Source organism: Thamnophis sirtalis, unplaced genomic scaffold (genome assembly GCF_051295495.1).
Source record: "Thamnophis sirtalis isolate CommonGarterSnake01/CBP01778 unplaced genomic scaffold, rThaSir2_p1.2 scaffold_10, whole genome shotgun sequence".
Taxonomy (NCBI): Eukaryota; Metazoa; Chordata; class Lepidosauria; order Squamata; family Natricidae; genus Thamnophis; species Thamnophis sirtalis.
In genome coordinates this window covers 64,609,091-64,628,096 of record NW_028261390.1, presented here as the reverse complement: position 1 = coordinate 64,628,096, position 19,006 = coordinate 64,609,091, and the positions used below count along the sequence as shown (strand labels likewise).

The following is a 19,006-nucleotide window of genomic DNA, read 5'->3' as shown; positions in this document are numbered from 1 at the left end:
TTTAACAGCCTGCCGGAACAGCCAGGATTTAGTAGCTTTACGGAAGGCTGGGAGGGTAGTAAGGGTCCGGATCTCCACGGGGAGCTCGTTCCAGAGGGCCGGAGCAGCAACAGAGAAGGCTCTCCCCCGGGGGGTCGCCAGCCGGCATTGGCTGGCAGATGGAACCTGGAGAAGGCCAAGCCTGTGCAATCGAATTGGTCTTTGGGAGGTAATTGGCAGGAGGCGGTCTCTCAGGTACCCAGGTCCGATGCCATGTAGGGCTTTATAAGTAACAACTAGGACCTTGAAGCGAGTCTGGAGACCAATGGGCAGCCAGTGCAGCTCGTGGAGGATAGGTGTAACGGTGTACCTAGGTGCACCCACAATCGCTCGCGCGGCTGCATTCTGGACTAGCTGAAGTCTTCGAACACTTTTCAAGGGCAGCCCCATGTAAAGCGCATTCAACAATACATTATTGAATGCTTGTATGAACCATGTCACTTACAGATTCTTAGAAGCGAATTCTTTTTCTCCCCAAGCCTTAACAGCTTCTTACTCTGCTGCAGGGAGAGTTGTTGTTCAAAACCCTAACTTGATGGAAACATCAGCATGGGTAGACTCAAAAGTAGTGTCCTCTTTGTTTCTCAGAAAGGCCATATCACCAGAGGGCCACCATAACCTAGAACACAGTGGAAATCTAGGCGTCCCTTAGATGGCAGTAGGGACATACAGAGAATTCTTAAGGTTTTGTTGCCTTCCGATGCACATCCAGATTTTTGCAAGCCAGATATGGTAATCCCACATAAGCACAGCATAGGAACACGCCAAAGTTGGATTTAAATTCAATCCAAGAATGTGAGAGTTGGAAACCACTCCCAAATGCCTGCTCCAAAATCCCAAATACATCCTGAACAGTGCTTTTGATTGGTTGCATCCATCTACTCCTTTGTGTCTTACTTAATATGGCTGTGTGTCATCTCATCGGCATCCTTCAGTCTCAAAAGACTATGGTATCGTGCTCTGGAAAGAGATCAAAGCTGGAATATCCTCTCCAGCATAAGGCCTGGGTAGATTAATATGGAGGTTGGACTATTATCCAAGCAGCAGATCCCCCCTCTCCACGTCTTTGAAATAGTCCAATGCAGTTTAGACAATTTCCTTTGTGGGCCACTCAACTCGCTCTCTTTGTTTATAGAAGAAAAACATTTTTGCGAAATCAGGGTTGGATCTCTTTTGTAGCATGTACAACGTGTGTAGAAAGTCCCTTTTTATTCAGTTGGATCTGTCTCAGAGGTGGTATTCAGCCTGTTCAGACCGATTCACACAAACCGGTAGTGGAAATCACGGGTTGGTCTGTCCAGTGGTGCGTTCCGGATCCTGGTGCAACCGGTACAGTGCAACAGGGCCCAGCGTCCACCACATGAACGAGCACAGCACGCGCATGTGTCCTACCCTCCCGTGACGCCCCCGTGACGCTCCAGCTGCTTGGTGGAGCGTCACACAGGCACTGTATGCGCCATGCATGTGCACAGAAGTGCTGAAGAGTTCAAATACAGCTAAGGAGGATGGGTAGGTGGGTGGGCCCTGTGGAGCACCGTACTGGAACGGTATCCGGTGCTCCAGGCAGGCACCAGTACACCCATACCGGGGCATACCGCCTGCAACCCACCACAGGCTCATCCCACCCACTCTATGCCGTGCCATTTAGGCACGTTTTCAAACTAAAGCACATGCGCAAAAGGCCGAGCGCACATGCGCGCCCTCGCATTTGTGAACCGGTAGGGAAGGTAAGTGAATACCAACCCTGATCTGTCTATCATTTTGAAAGAAATGTTGATGGGCAGGCAATTGTTAATTTGCTTCATTGTGGTTTTTTTCCGCTTCCTCCTTATACCCAAAACCTTTATAAATTAAAAATAACACTCTGGGTGTTTGGGTGGAAGCGTTGGAGGATAAGAAAATAGCCACTTGGTTCAGTGCCTTATTAGAATTTAGAAATGAGAACTTACTGGAGGAAAAACTCATTTGGTTAAATGTTAGGGAGAAGCCCTTTGCCTGTAATACGTATGCACTGAGAAATTGCTGGAATTCATCTTGCATCATTGCATTCCAGGATTGTGCTGAAGTGAAGTTGGGGAGAAATTAAATGAGTGACTAATTAAAATCTTAGTCAGGAAGCCCTGGCAGTTAGCATCCCAAGAAGTAACATGACTGGAATCTGGAGGTCAGCGGGCCATCTGGTTTGAACCAGGCCAATAGTCAAATTCAAAAGATAACATAGCGGGGAGTTGTTGAACATAAATTTAGTCTGACAGCATTTTCTAATTTACAGACATGTTTCTCAAGTTTATTCTACAGGCACGTAAAGCTATAACATATCAGAAGAAGCAAATCAGCATATAAGAAAAATATAAAACAATCAAAATCTCTCTGAATCATTGATGTTGATGTGTTCAGGTATTGATGGTGTCTGTTCTTACCCAGGCTTCCCAAGAGCATGAAGCAAACTCCTGGTCCCGACAAAAACCCCTTTTATTAGTTTGCTATGAATTCTTCTCATTCACATCCAATAAAGTCTTTCAAGGGAGGATTTACAGCCACAGACCTTATCTGGCTTGGAGAGCTGTCAGGCCAATATCTGCAAAACATGGCAAGAAGTCTCAGAGAGTCACGAACCAATTCAGCGAACTAATTGCCTCCTGCAAACTCCACTCCCCTTTCGTTCCTCTTTTATTTCCTCTGGGAGGGGCCATTCATCATCCACCGCCTTACTCCCAGGTCGACCTCTGTTCTTTAGCTGTTCCCTTCATCTGGCAAATCTGCACATGCGCACACTGGGAACAGGCTCCAGCTGTTCATCTGCCTCACTGATGTTTGACTCTGAAGGCATTTGATAAGTGGCATAGGGCTCTGGTCGCCTCTCTGCCTCCGACACAGAGCCCTCATCAGAGCCTCCCCCAGACTCCAGGACTGACCCATGTTCCTAAGGACCTAAGTCGTGCACTTAGACAAGAAAAACCAAATGTTCCGGTACAGGATAGGCAGTATCTGACTCAACAGTGATACCTGTGGGAGAGATTCAGGTGTCCAGGTGCATCACTGCTTAAATATGAGCTAGTTGCCAAAAAAGCCAGTGCAGTCCTAGGCTGCATCAACATTACTGGAAAAAAAGTGAGTTATGGCCTGTGGTATCATGATCAAAATTCAGATGCTTGGCAAGTGACTCATATTTATGACAGTGGCGGGGGCAAGGGGGTCATGTGATCACCTTTTGCAACCTTCTGACAAGAAATGTTAATGGGGAAACCACATTAATTTCCCAACCGCAATACTCACTTATCAGTGAGCAGTGATTCACTTAATAACTCTTGACAGGAAAAAAATCATAAAATGGGGCAAAACTCACTTAACAAATGTTTCATTTACCAACAGAAATGCCTGGTTCATTTGTGGTTGTGGGTTGTGGACAGTCTTTGTGTATGCTCCTGCCACCGAATGTCGTATGGGATCTGCGAAACCGACTTTCTTTTTTTTTTCTTTGCAATTTGTTTTTATTTTTAAACATAAAAAAACATAAAAAAATTCTCATCCATTGCATACAGCATGTCGTTTGGTTCCAAGTGTTTTTGCATCCATATTCTCAATTACATTTACAATCACAGATTTTTCATCTAATATAACTAGATACCTCACTTTCATTGTATGACATATATTCAATTACAATTAATATTTTTCTTTCAATGAACCTAATTCCCTTACATTCTTGATTGTCCGTTTAATAACAATATACCTTTATTTATTTATTTATTTTTTTAAGTGGGAGGGAAGGAAGGAGGGAAGGAAGGAGAGAAGGAGAGAAGAAAGGAGGGAAGGAAGGAGGGAATGCAGGAGAGAAGGAAGGGGGAAGGAAGGAGGAAAGGAAGGAGAGAAGAAAGGAGGGAAGGAAGGAAGGAGGGAAGGAAGGAGGGAAGGAGAGAAGAAAGGAGGGAAGGAAGGAGGGAATGCAGGAGAGAAGGAAGGGGGAAGGAAGGAGGAAAGGAAGGAGAGAAGAAAGGAGGGAAGGAAGGAAGGAAGGAGGGAAGGAAGGAGGGAAGGAGAGAAGAAAGGAGGGAGGGAAGGGGGAAGGAGGGAGGGAAGGAAGGAGAGAAGGAGAGAAGAAAGGAGGGAAGGAAAGAGGGAAGGAAGGAAGAAGAAGTAGGATTGTTGTAAGATAAGATGGGTTTATGGGATGGTAAGAAAGCAATTTCAATTATATTGTCAATTGTAGGGGAGAAAAATTGTTACAAATACATATTATTAATAACAGCTATGAGATAATATAATTGTGAATGTATATATGAGAAATAAAAAAAAAACACAATATACCTTTATATAATCACATATCCCGATATGAAAAAGATTTACCAACCATTTATATTTGTATATCACTGTTTTCAATTATGTATCATCCCACCAATCAACTATCGAGTATGCTTATGTTCATTATTGTCCTTGTACATCATACATTCAAACAAAGATGTTATTCTTTCATTTTTCAACAAGGTATTCTAAATAGTCACTTCATATATATATACCAATTTTTAATTACTTCCTTATTAAAATTATTTATCAACAACAAGATATAAGAGCCGAGGTGGCGCAGTGGGTAGAGTGCCGTACTGCAGCCACTTCAGCTGATTGTTATCTGCAGTTCGGCTGTTCAAATCTCACCGGCTCAGGGTTGGCTCAGCCTTCCATCCTTCCGAGGTGGGTAAAATGAGGACCCAGACTGTGGGGGTGATATGCTGACTCTGTAAACCGCTTAGAGAGGGCTGAAAGCTCTATGAAGCGGTATATGTCTAATTGCTATTGCTATTGCTATCTTTATAATATATATATTATATCACCAATCCTCTATCAAGTATACATAAATTCATCGTTATCCTTATCCATTTTAAAACAAAAAGTTCTAAAGTATTCAATTCATATATGTATCAGCCTTTCATTGTATCGTTGTGCTTCACAGCATAATTATATTATCGAAACCTACTTTCTTGATAAGCTCCAAATGAATTCAAGACCATTATATTGAAAAACATACACAGGTGGTTCTTGAATGACCACAGCTGGGGGTCAGGATTTCAGTCATGCTTGTATCCGGCTAACCCTAACCCTAACCCTAACCCTAACCCGAAATGAACTGTTGTAAGTCAAGGACTATCTCTATTAGACATTAGGGTAGGAGGTAAGCAGGGGTGGGTTTCTCGCCCCGTTCCAACCGGTTCGGTTGGAACGGGGCCGGCAGTGTCCTCATGCACGTGCGCAATGCACGCATGCGTACTAGCGTCTGTGCGATGCTCCAGCTGCTCCTGGAGGATCGCGCAGGCGCTGTATGCGTCCTGCACATGCGTGGAAGCGCAGAACTCATCAAAACCGGGTAAGAAACGCGGGCGAGCGGGTGGACCCTTCGGCGTTCCTGGAAGTTACTTACTTCCGGGTTCGCTGACCAACCAGTTCGCAGGGACCGCCGCGAACTGCCTGAAACCCACCCCTGGAGGTAAGGTACGGTATAGCTCAGCTACACATTCAATAAATCAAATCTCTGCCTGTGTGAGCAGAAAGTGACACGTATCAAAAACGATGTCTTTTTAATATTTTTTTTAATTAGATCCAAAGTTAAAATAAGATATTTGAAATATATTTTTTTCAGCATTCAATCAGGAAGGGCATGTTATGTTGAATGTTAAATTTGATGATCATTTGTTATTTTTTCTATCCACATTTTCCATTATTCCTTTTGTTCTGACCTAGGCTTCCCCAAAAAGCACAAAGCAGAGTCCTGGTCCCGACAGAACTTTTATTAAACAAATGTGAATTCCTCTCATTCACATTCAGCAAAGGCCTGGCAAACAGTCTTTCAAAGGAATGTTTATGACTACAGACCTCATCTGTCTTGGAAAGCTGCCATGTAGATATTTTCCAAATGAAGTGTTGTGCAAGGAAAGTCTGGGCACAGAGTCTCTGAGATTCACGGACAGATCTTCACACTCCTGAAACGAATCTAATGACCGAACGAACAAATTGTTTCCTGCAAAATCCCACTCCCCTTTCGCTCCTTTTTTATTTCCTACGGGAGGAGCTAATCACCTTCCACCTGTGACCTTACTCCCAAGTCTACCGTGATTTCTGTTCTTTTCTTCTGGCAGCTCTGCACATGCGCACACTGGGAACAGGCTCCAGCTGTTCCTCTGCCTCACTCCTGTCTAGCTCCATAGGCACCTGATCACTGTCAGACAGCCTCGGCTGCATCTCTGCCTCCGACGCAGACCCCCTCGTCTGAGCCTGCCCCAACCTCCAGGACTGGCCCATGTTCCTCCCCAACCTCCTCACTGTCTGACTCTGCTGCCAGTTCTGCTGGCCGCTGGCAGGACACAACAGCTTTCTTTAATTCTTTTTTATTTTTATTTTAAAAACAATTTCTTAAAGCCTGCAGAAATGTCTCAGTGGATTAATCTACAAAGAGCAATTTATATAATAATAAGGAACCTGAGCATCACTAATCACAGAAGGTTGCTAATTAAAAAAAAATATCTTTACTGTCTCTGTATATGAAAGAGATGAAGGACAGGTATATAATGGCATACAGTAGGCATTCCCATAGTTTTTTGCAAGTAGAGTATTTTATAAGAGAGGCATTGAATAGCCTCCAAGTGGCTTGTAATTAAAAACTCGGATTGAAAGAATCTGAAACCAATATTAAAAATGGAAAGGTGTTTCTCTGGTATTCTTTAATAAGAAGTCTGAAAGTTTTGCTGTGTGCACAATAAAAAAATTTTTTTTGTTATCCCTCTAATTTCAGGAACTGCAGACTGTTTTTCATGCATATTTTTAACCTTATCTAGATGAACGACATCCTGGCATTCTTCCTGATGCTGAGCAGCAAAGCATGAAACACGCAATACGCAATTTTTGTGTTTCTCTCTGTAATACTTCTAGGGCTTCGCTTTCCCTCTTTCATCAGCTCATTTTATGGATTGGTTGCTAGTTAAAGAACTAAAAGCAGAATGTAAGATTCTTCAGGAATATGTCTATAGTCTCTATAAGAATATAGAATAGAGTAGAATTCTTTATTGGCCAAGTGTGATTGGACCAATGGTGGGTTTCAACATTTTTAAAAACCTCTTCTGTAGGTGTGGCCTGCTTTGTGGGAGTGGCTTGTCAACCATGTGACTGGGTGGGAGTGGCTCGCCATCCATGTGACCAGGTGGGAGTGGCTTGCCGGCCATGTGACCGGGTAGGAGTGGCTTGGCAGTCATGTGACTGGGTGGGCGTGGCCAACTTGTAAAATGTGGTGAAACTCACTTAACAACGCTCTTGCTTAGCAACCAAAATGTTGCCTCAGAAACTGGCATTTGAAGCAAGTCTTAAAGCTGTCAAGTTACAACACCCTTGCACCCCTAACCCTTTAGAAACCCCCCCCCCAGGGGTGTGCAAACTTGACAGCTTTAAGACTTGTGGACTTCAACTCCCAGAATTCCTCCTCTCGCTCTTCATCTTGATGATGTGCGGACGGGCGGGGGGAGGGAGGGAGCTGGAACCGGTTCTAAACAGCACTGTAGATTTATGGAACCTTTTCTATAGAAGAGGTTAGAACTGGCAGGAACCCACCCCTGGATTGGACACAAGGAACGCAGAAAAAACAATTAATACCAACCCGACTTCCATTGAGGACTTGTATACTGTCCGAGTCAAAAAGAGGGCTGTGAAAATATCTGCAAACCCTTCACCTCCTGGACATAAATTGTTTCAACTACTACCCTCAAAAAAAACACAACACTATAGAGCACTGCACACACCAAGACAACTAGACACAAGTTTTTCCCCAAATGCCATCACTCTGCTATTAGGCTTCTCATTCGTTCCTATCACCCACCTCCTCCCACTTATGAATGCATGACTGTTGCTTGTAGCCTTACGATTTATACTGATATCGATTGTTTCCTGATCGCTTATTTGTACCCTATGACTATCATTAAGTGCTGTATCTTAGGATTCTTGATGAATGTATTTTATTCTCCTTATGTACCCTGCAGTGGTGGGTTTCAAAAATTGTTGGAACCTACTCTGTGGGTGTGGCCTCCTTTGTGGGAGTGGCTTGCCACCCATGTGACCGGATGGGAGTGGCTTGCCGCCCATGTGACCGGATATGAAGATGCCGACGACACTTGTCAGAACCACCTTAAGTTACCTCACACACAGCCCTGGCATGCATAAGAATATGATGTAAACTTGTTTTTTAAAAGGCATCTTTGGTTTGCGTTAAAACAACTTCAACACACGCAATGTTCTGATTGCACCACAAACGCAGTAGTCATCCTTACCTTTCACAGAGGCACTGAGTTTTATAAATATGAGCATGATAGTGTAGAATAAGCATATCCAAGGACCAGTGGTGGGTTTCAAACAATTTTGGAACCTCTTCTGTAGGTGTGGCCTGCTTTCCGGGTCCACTGGTGGAACCTCTTCTAACCGGTTAGGTAGATTTGACGAACCGGTTCTACCGAATAGGTGCAAACTGGTAGGAACCCACCTCTGGTACCCTGAGAGCATCTGCACCAAAGACAAATTCCTTGTGTGCCCAATCACACTTGGCCAATGAAGAATCCTGTGTGTTTGATGAAGTGGGATTGGACACACAAGGAATTTGTCTTAAGTGCATATGCTTTCAGTGTACATTAGAAAGCATAATATACATTCATCAAGAATAAAAAGATACAACACTTAGTGATAGTCAAAGTTACTAAGAAGCTATCAAATCATACCAGTAAACAAATAAAACAATATAAATTGAGAGATACAAGCAACATAAGTGGGGAGAGATAGATACTAGGAAGGGAATAATAATAATAGTAATTACAGAAAATTATTGACAGTGTTGTGAGAATTATTTGTTTAGCAGAGTGATGGCGTTCAGGAAAAAACCGTCATTGTGTCTAGTTGTTCTGGTGCGCAGTGTCCTATAGCGTCATTTTGAGTGCAGAAGTTGAAACAATTTATGTCCAGGATGCGAGGAGTCTGTAGATATTTTCACAGCCCTCCTTTTGACTCCTGCAGTGTACAGGTCCTCAATGGAAGGCAGGTTGGTAGCCATTGTTTTTTCTGCAGTTCTAATTATCCTCTGAAGTCTGTTTCTGTCTTGTTGGGTTGCAGAGCCAAACCAGACGGTTATGGAGGTGCCGATGACAGACTCAATCATTCCTCTGTAGCACTGAATCAGCAGCTCTTTGGGAAGTTTGAGCTTCCTGAGTTGGCGCAGAAAGAACATTCTTTTTTGTGCTTTTTTGATGATGTTTTTGATGTCAGGTGTCCATTTTAGGTCTTGAGATATGATAGAACCTAGAAACCTGAAGGTCTCTACTTAAAGTGACCAGATTTTAAAATTGGTTAAGCGGGACACCATTGATGGGGGGGGGGGCGGTGTGTTCTTGATTAAAAAGTTTGCCGCCCGGCGCTGCGGCTGAGGTGAAGCTGCCAAAGCTCCCACTGGCGCCCCCACCCATGGCAGCAGTGGTGCTGCCTCCCTCCCCCTCCGCTCAGAGCATCTGAGCTGGGTACCGCATTACCCCTGCCGCCGCCGCCGCCTCCTCCTCTGCCGTGCTTTTGAGAAGCCATGGGGCCTTTTGTTTTCTGCTCCCGCCCCCTCCGCCGCCTTCCTACTGGCTCCTGCGGCCTCATGGCTCCTCAAAAGCACGGCGGAGGAGGAGGGGGCAGGGGTAATGCGGTGCCCAGCTCAGGTGCTCCGAGCGGAGGGGGAGGCGCAGCTGTCATGGGCGGGGGTGCCGGCGGGAGCTTGGTGGCTTCACCTCAGCCGCAGCACTGGGTGGCAAAAGTTTTAATCAATAACACCCCGCCCTCCATTCCATTCCCAGGCAGAATAAAGAGACTCCGGGGAGGAGAGCTTGGTCAGTCATTGGAAGGCGTTTGAGAAGGAGAAAAGCAGGCAAGGAAACTTCTCAAGAAGTTCCAGGAGCAGCTGCTTCTCCTCTGGGCTTTAGCCCCGCAGGCTGCGACCCCGGGGTCGGCTCCTTCCCCGGGCACAGCCCACCTGCTCTGCTGGCCCCGCTTCCTTCCGAAGCAAAGCTCCCGAGCGCCAGCTGCCTCTTTGTCGGAAGGCGAGGCAGAGCCGCCCCGATTGAAGCCGTTTCAAGCAGGGCAGCGGGGATCAGGGTGGCCATGCTGCCCGGGGAAGCCGGTTGGCTTGTTGCAATTGCCGTGGTGGGCTGCAACACCCTACCTTCCGTGAGGACCTCTGCTTCAATCGCGTACATGCAAAGCATGGGGCCGAGCTGGTAGGGGCGTCGCACCGGGGCCGAGAGCACTCATCCCACCCACCCCCATCTGTGTCCCCCTCTGGGGATGGAGCAGCCGCAGCCCGGCCCCTGTGGGTGAAACAGCTGGGAGTCTCCAGGGCATTTGGAAAAGCCAGATGCACTCCTGGGTAAAAACCCTCATTGCAAGTATTGCAAAGCCCATCTAAAAATCGGGACTTTTTTAAAATGACGTGGGACACAGGACAAATTGTTCAAAAGCGTGACTGTCCTGCCAAAAGCGAGATGTCTGGTCACCTTATCTCTACTGTTGATACTGTGTTGTCTACTATTGTAAGAGGTGGTAGTATAGGAGGGTTTCTTCTAAAATCTACCACCATTTCTATGGTTTTGAGTGTATTTGGTTCAAAATTGTTCTGGTTACACCACGAGACTAGTTGTTCAACCTCGCATCTGTATGCAGATTCATCGTTGTCTCGAATGAAACCAATCCATGTTGTATCATCTGCAAACTTCAGTATGTCTTACTCTGAAGGGAGTAATGCTTTTCAATGCTTTTTAAGAGTAAGCACCAGAAATAATATGAAAAGGTTGGAGATGGCATCAAATATTTCAGAGTAGCCAGATATGATTTAGGGTTGGAACTATAAAAAGCGGAGCAAAGAAATAATTTCATAATTGAAATTATGAGCCACTGAAGTCTGAACTGACCCTAAAGGAAAATTAGGGACATGGTAGATAGCTAAATGAAACTTTTGACACAGGAGGTGGCTGCTATGAACGGAGGAAAATCCCCATTGGAGATCACAAAGAAAGGAATGTAAATAAAATTCTCAGAATCTTATTGCTGCTCTCATACAAATCTGTGGTAATCAGAATGTGGCGTACCTTTACAGTGAGCAAAGTTTATTCTGCACCTTGAAACAAGGGGCAAGAAGAGGCAATAAAGAGGATTTTTCACCTAGGATTAATTACTGTGCGTTTGGGAACATTGCAATAGACAAGCCCTTACACAATGACTAAGCTGAAAATTAACACGACTGTTTGACGTCAGGAGGCTTTTGGGTACACTGGTAACTTGGTACTCAACTGCTTTCAAACTCATCAAATGGTACTCAACACATTTTGATGTGAAAATTTTTGTCTTGGTATTCAACGCACAAGCTAGATCCAATTCTCGAATACAGCTCATCTGACTGGAATTCACACTGTATAATAGACATTAATATAGTTGAGCGGGTCTAGAAGTATTTCATGAGAAGAGTCCTCCACTCCTCTGCTCACAATAGAATCCCTTACACTACCAGGCTCGAAATTTTGGGCTTGGACAACCTGGAACCACGCCGATTAAAGTCTGACCTAAGCGTAATACACAAAATTGCCTGCTACAACGTCCTACCTGACAACGACTACTTCAGCTTCAACCTCAATAATACTCGGGCAAACAATAGATACAAACTCAAGGTCAACCGCTCCAAACTCGATTGCAGAAAATACAACTTCAGCAACAGAGCGGTCAACGCCTGGAATGCTCTACCTGACTCCATTGTTATATCCTCTAACCCTCACAGCTTCAACTTTAAACTGTCTACTGTGGACCTCACCCCATTCCTAAGAGGTCCATAAAAGGGGCGTGCATAAGTGCATGCCATCCATCCCTGTCCCCATGTATTTGTACTCATTTCCTTCATGTCCATGTCTATACTTATACCTGTTATCTTGTAACATGCCACCCGGAGTCCTTCGGGAGTGGGCGGCATACAAAACCAATAAACTATGTTTGACAAACCAAATGAAATAAAATAAAATAAACTTGTAGGTGTCAGCTGCCTTGTGACTCACTATGGGAAAAAATTGGTACTCATCATTTTTTGTACTCATTGCACTTCCCGTAAACAATTGATGAGGAATACCGAGATATCACTCTACTTTTAATCACCGTGATAATGATTTAGGCACAGAGAGGGTGATTGGGAGGAAACAGAATAATATTTTTCTCCCTGGAAACCGAGCCACGTGAAAATTCTGTTGGATATAAAGACAAGTATGACCACCTTCAAAAAAAAAAAAAAGGACCATTCTTTGAAAAAAAATGGTGGACATTTCTATACCTGAGTTGTGCCTCAAAAAAGGGGTTTTTCATAGATAGTAAAATTTAAATCTCTAAGTCTCTGGGACCATTTTCAAGGGAAAAAAAACCCCCTGGATTACTTCAGCTTTATTTGAACAATTGCACCCTCTTCTGGCCTACTCTGTGTAGGGTTGCAATTTGCCAGGTTTTTCTAACTCTGCAAATGGTTTGAAATCCCTCATTGTTAAGACGATTCCATCTTTGTCCCATTGCAGAAAAAATACAGAAAAGGATCGGTTGACATTTCCAAAATCAAATGCGTTGAGACGGTGAAGAATGAGGATACTGTTATACCTTGTCAAAATAAATATCCATTTCAGGTAAGCTGTGAAATCTCTTTTGCTCATGTCAACAAACATGGAAATATTTGTGTAACACACACTCTGGACCTGCCACCTATAACCTAATACACTCCAAGAGGTTTAGATTGTAACTAAATTTCCCACTGTTGGCAAAGTTAACTACTTTGAAGAGCAAACATGTATTTCCTTTCAGTGAGCACATAAATGATTTTATTTGGAAAATCTCTAGGGCAGGTCTGATGACTTTCTTGTGCTTTTTCTGTCTCCTATTTCCAGGCAATTTTTCCTCCCCCTTTTCTTCCTTTTATTGCTATTAATTGGCATGAACTAAAACTGCATGAACAATTCCAGATGGTCACCCAAAAGCTTCTGAAATGTGTTAGGACTTTCCCCTTCTTCTTCTTCTTCTTGTTGTTGTTAGTTGCAAAGTCATATCTGACCCATCGTGACCCCATGGACAATGTTCCTCCAGGTCTTCTGGTCCTCTACCATCCTCTGGAGTTAATTTAAGCTCACGCCTACTGCTTTGGTGACTCCATCCAGCCACCTCATTCTCTGTCATCCCTTTCTTCTTTTGCCCTTCATCTTTCCCAGCATTAGGCTCTTCTCCAGTGAGTCCTTCCTTCTCATTTGGTGGCCAAAGTATTTGAGTTTCATCTTCAGGATCTGGCCTTCTAAAGAGCAGTCAAGGTTGATCTCCTCTAGGACTGACCGGTTTGATCACCTTGCAGTCCAAGGGACTCATAGGAGTCTTCTCCAGCACCAGAATTCAAAGGTCTCAATTTTTTGGTGCTCAGATTTTCTTATAGTCCAACTTTCACAGCCATACATTGCAATTGGGAAAACCATAGCCTTGACAGTTGTGGCCCAGCAGGAGCAGTTGGAGCTGCAAACAGACTCCGACAGCGAGGGGCCTTATGAGTCGGCTCTGGAAGATGTGGAGGACCCTGGACAGGGTTCAGACTCTGAGCAGGGACCAGAGAGGCTGGTTGGCCACCAGGAGGCTCCTGAGGCATGGAGCAGCGGTGAAAGCCAAAGAGAGTTTGTCCCTGACGTCAGGCTCTGGAGCAGTGGGGAGGAGCTAAGGGAGTTGGTCCTGGACGCCAGGCAAAGGCGGGCAGATAAGCACCGACAGCAACTACGCAGATACAGAAGATAATTGGACCCAGGTGGTTGTAATTATGCTCCTCCCAAGAGAGTATATAAGAAGAGACTTTGGGAGGAGGCTGTTTGCAGGATTCAACTAATATACCAACACTGGAGAAACTCTCGTGTGTATTTCTTATCTTGGAAGTCTGGATTGCTGCCAAAGTCTTGTCGATGTGTTAATTTACTGTGAATATATTGTCTAGCAATAATCTTGTGTTGGAGTGCCTCGGCGTACCGGGGGGGGGGGGGGTCAGAACACTTGACTATATGCACTTTTGTTGGCAGGGTGATGTTTCTGCATGTTAGTTTCCTGTCTAGATTTGCCATAGCTTTCCTCCCCAGGAGCTCCCCGCCCTGTTACATCCGTAGATAACTCTCTTGCTTTAACTCTCTACGTTGTGAGCTCTAAGAAGCAGTGTGCATTTAGATTAAAGTAAAACGTATTTTAAGTTAAGTTCAACCATGCAATCTTCATGAAAACAGAAATTGTTCTCATTGCCTTCTTTTGAGAAGTTTTTTCTACTCTTCAGCCTAGCCTACAGCATTGGTATCCCATATAGTCTTCCTAACCAGACTGGAACTTGCATTACTTCCAAATCCAACCTAAGGTTATGATTTGCGGAGTCAGGGTGCACATGTACAAGTGGGAGTATGCAAATCTGACATTAAAAGTACAACAAGAAGAAGACACTTGTGCCTTCAAGTCAGTCTTGACTTCTGACAAGCAGTAGACAAGACATGGCTAATTTTCCTAGGGCTGAGATAGAGTAACTGGCATTCACTCAACTGGATTGATGTCCATGGTTGATTTTTCCTAGATTCCAAATATTGAAAGCAGATATTGGCTTTATTTAAAAGTGACATAAGGTAGCTTTCAAGAAACAACAAAAAGAATTTATATACGGATAATAATTATTTAGTTATGAGAGCCATGTTGGTGCAGTGGTTGGAAATCAGTACTGCAGGCTACTTCTGCTGACTGCTAGCTGCCTGCAGTTTTGGCAGTTCGATTCTCACCAGGCTCAAGGTTGACTCCGCTTTCCTTCCTTCCGAGATCGGTAAAATGAGGACCCTAATTGTTGGAGGCAATGTGTTGACTCTATAAACTGCTAAGAGAAGGCTGTAAATCACTATGGAGTGGCATATAAGTCTAAGTGCTATTGCTACATATTTCTCCTTTTGTTGTAAAACCTAACTTTCCGCTCTGCAAACCCTTCAAGGAAGCTAATAAAATTTTTAAAAAAACCAGCCATAAATCGCTTCATTTGTATAAGCCCTCATTCAGTCCATTGCTTATATCATGTATTAATTTAGCAATTATTGAGCAATAATTAATTGTAATAATTGAGGAACAATTAGTTATAATAGCTGCAGAGGCAAAACGTCTGTAGTAAGTAATATTTGGTTTTTTCTTTCTTACAGGTTGTCTACGATCATAGTACCCTTTATATTTTTGCCCCCACTGCCTATAGTAGGGATCAGTGGGTAAGAAATTTAAAAGAAGGTAATTGCGGTTCTTGAAAACATACATCTCTAAGTGAAGAGTGTGAAGGAAATTTAACAAACAATTTCCCCTACACTTGCCTATTTATTAGTTTAATTTTTTTTTAAAGTCAGGAAACAATTCCTTGCCATCCTTACTCTTCATTTTTCTCTGTTGTTTTCTTTTTTTTCATTCTTAATGTTGTTATTTGTGACTATCTAAAAGTTGTTTGTAGTCAGGCAGCATGTAAATAAAATAAACAGCATCTGCCTATTCCAGGTCCTTGGCAAGGACTCAATAGGTGGACGAAAATGCCAAATCCAGTCTGAACATCTGGGTGACGGTGCGACGAATCTTATTATTATGGTTGATCACACAATCACCAAATGTTTAGACTAGATTTGGCCCTTTCATCCACCTATTGAGTCCATTCCAACGACCTAAGAAAGCCAAATGTTATTGATTAATAAAATATTAAGAGTATTGTTGCTGGATATAAGCTTACTATTATTATTTCCTTGTTGCTTTGGATGAAAAAAATATGTACTGAGAGGAAAAACAAGGTAGCAACCGTCAGAAGGGAATCAATCTACATATCTATCTATCTATCTCTCTCTCTCTCTCTCTCTCTCTCTCTATCTATCTATCTATCTATCTATCTATCTATCTATCTTTTTATCTATCTATTCTATTCTCTCTCATCTCTGTCTCTCTCTCTCTCTCTCTCATCTCTCTCTCTCTCTATTGGTCTGTCTGTCTGTCTGTCTATCTATCTATCTATCTATCTATCTATCTATCTATCTATCTATCTATCTATCATCTATCTATCTATCTATCTATCTCAAATACTTAGGTGGGAAATGTGGTATTTCTCTGGTCATACAAACAATGAATGCTAGCCAAAGTACAGATTGTTGGTGTTTCCCTGAAAAAAATCTGCAATGCTATCAGCTGGAGAATACATTTACCTTATAACTGTGATCTTTCCTACTTAAAAAAAAACCATTTTAAACCTCCCCCTTGTGATGGGCATATAATTATTGCAGAAGATATTTCTTTTCAAAGAGCTCAGCACGACCCTAAGCCCCTCTTATATTTCATAATTAAGTAGAAATAGAAAAAAACTTCTTGGCTGCCTGATCTCTCTCTTAAAATATAAACAGAAGTCTGAGCCATCCTGATGAATTTTTCTATGATTTGTCTATAGAGATCCTCAATCATCCAGGTCATGGTGTGTGTTTTTTTCCAAAAGACAACTGGACTTTCTCAGTTTGGCACTTTAAATTTCTTGGCTCTTAATGAGAATATGTAAATAATCTCAATTTATTCCTGTTGTTATTGAGGATATTTGGATTGTTGCAAGTTGAGCTAAGCTTCTTTGGGTTCAAATATTTACTACAGTACGACTAAATGAGACAATGATAATTTAAAATGTGGCCGTTTTTAACTTTTCCTTTCTGTTTTTAGAAATAAAGAGTAATAATAATATAATGGTTAAGTATCATCCTAAATTCTGGACAGATGGAATCTATCAATGTTGCCGGCAGACTGAAAAACTGGCGCCCGGCTGTGAAAAGTACAATCTCTTTGAAAATGGTAAGTGTTTTCATAAATGCATCTTTTAAAAATCTTTACTAAAGAGTATGGTTGCTGTTACATGATAATCCATCGAATAGTTTAATTAGTGTACTGCACACTGCTGCGGCACATTAACTTCATGTTAATTATTGACCTGCAATTTATGAGAAAATTATGGTAGGTATTTGGCTAATTGGAAAATGACACATTATCTTCTCCTTCAGAAAAAAAAAATCCTGAACATTCTCGATCAACATTGAACACTTAGAATTCTTTTAAAAATAAGATCTGATGAATGAATGAATGAATGAATGAATGAATGAATGAATGAATGAATGAATTTATTATTTGAATTTGTCAAATATTGAATTCAGGATCTGCAATAGCTGCTGGTTGTTTTTTATGTATTTTCTTGTATAGTTTTATTTTTCCTTTTGTTTTTTTTAATGGTAACTTGTCCATTTTAATTTTAATTTACGCTATTTAATATTTGTTTAAAAATTGATTGAATTGAATTGAATTGAATTGAATTGATTTTATTTGTAGGCCGCCCTTTTCCCTGAGGGGACTCAGGGCGGCTCACAGAAAACCAGGGAGGGGGGAATACAACACTAAGACAATAACACATAATAAAATAATACGCAACATGCATACAACATTCGGGCGGGGTAGTGGTCCTTATCCCCAGGCCTGACGGGCGAGCCAGTTCTTCAAGGCTGTGCGGAAGGCCTGGACGGTGGAGAGGGTACGAATCTCTACGGGGAGCTCGTTCCAAAGGGTCGGGGCCGCTGCTGAGAAGGCCCTCCTCCTTGTAGTTGCCAGCCGACACTGGCTGGCCGATGGAATGCGGAGGAGGCCTAACCTATGAGATCTTATAGGTCGTAGGGAGGTAATTGGCAGAAGGCGGTCTCTCAAGTATCCAGATCCACTGCCATGTAGGGCTTTATGGGTGATCAATAGCACCTTGAAGCGCATCCGGAGATCGACAGGTAGCCAGCGCAGCTCGCGGAGGATAGGTGTAATGCGGGTGAATCGGGGTGCACCCGCAATCACTCGCGCGGCTGCGTTCTGCACTAGCTGAAGTCGCCGGATGCTCTTCAAGGGCAGCCCCATGTAGAGCACATTGCAGTATTCCAGCCTAGAAATCACGAGGGCCCGAGTGACTGTTGTGAGGGCCTCCCGGTTCAGGTAGGGTCGCAACTGGCGCACCAGGCGTACCTGGGCGATTGATTCCTTCCTTTCTTCCTTCCCTCCTTCCCTCCCTCTCTTGTATGTATATATTTTCATTTCTTCTTTCTTCATCTTTACGGATAGATTTACACCAGTATCACAGCAGATTTGATGATTGAATTTTAATATTGATAATAAAGTATAACACCAGAATAAGCAAGCAGTTCATATGGTATCACGTTACTCAGGAATTCATTCAATTTTGCTATTTTTTGCCCTGAAATACTTCCCAGAATATTAGTTTTAAGTTAATAATAAACCATATAATATAGCCATTATTTTAACATTAACAGATACAGAGAGGTTACCAGCAAAAATTGAAAACAGCTGTACAGTAAAAGGCATTTTTAAATATTCAATAACCTTTTTATGGATATGTGTCATCTTACACAGTTTTATTTTCTCTTGCTTTTTTAAAGGAATTAAAGCTCTACCTTCGACAATGACAGATAAACATAAGGTAAGAATAAAGTTCAGCACAATAAGCAAAAATAAGGGGGGAAATTGCATTTAGTTTGGGATTTCGTTTGGGAATTCTGATAAAGTTATAGACTAGACTAATGGCTAAATTAAATTGATAGCTGTTTAAAAATTAAAGCTTAATTTATTCTTCTGCAAAATGGAACTTTTAACTATTATTGTAGAGACAGTTTTTTCCCACCAATTCCAAACGTGTCTAAATCTTCGAAATGTGTAGCTACGTAAGTCATACATAATTCAAAAGATTGCATTGCATGCATTCTGAATGGACTAATAAATCTTCTCTAATGACAGTGCATGATGGGAAGGAGGCTGAATACTCTCTTCACCACTTGTTTCCATGTTGGGGGATAGGCTGCCTATGGAC

General features: G+C 42.7%; 1 protein-coding gene across 2 annotated transcripts in view; it reads left to right on the top strand.

Annotated features, from left to right (window-relative positions):
• Positions 1-19,006, top strand: part of TEC (tec protein tyrosine kinase) — an 83,593-nt gene that overhangs the window by 40,027 nt on the left and 24,560 nt on the right. For both annotated transcript variants that reach the window (XM_087724783.1, XM_087724784.1), the window contains 4 exons: positions 12,633-12,737; positions 15,291-15,372; positions 16,819-16,947; positions 18,579-18,619. In XM_087724783.1, coding sequence (XP_087580909.1) covers positions 12,633-12,737; positions 15,291-15,372; positions 16,819-16,947; positions 18,579-18,619 — 357 coding nt within the window. The remainder of the gene's footprint in view (positions 1-12,632; positions 12,738-15,290; positions 15,373-16,818; positions 16,948-18,578; positions 18,620-19,006) is intronic.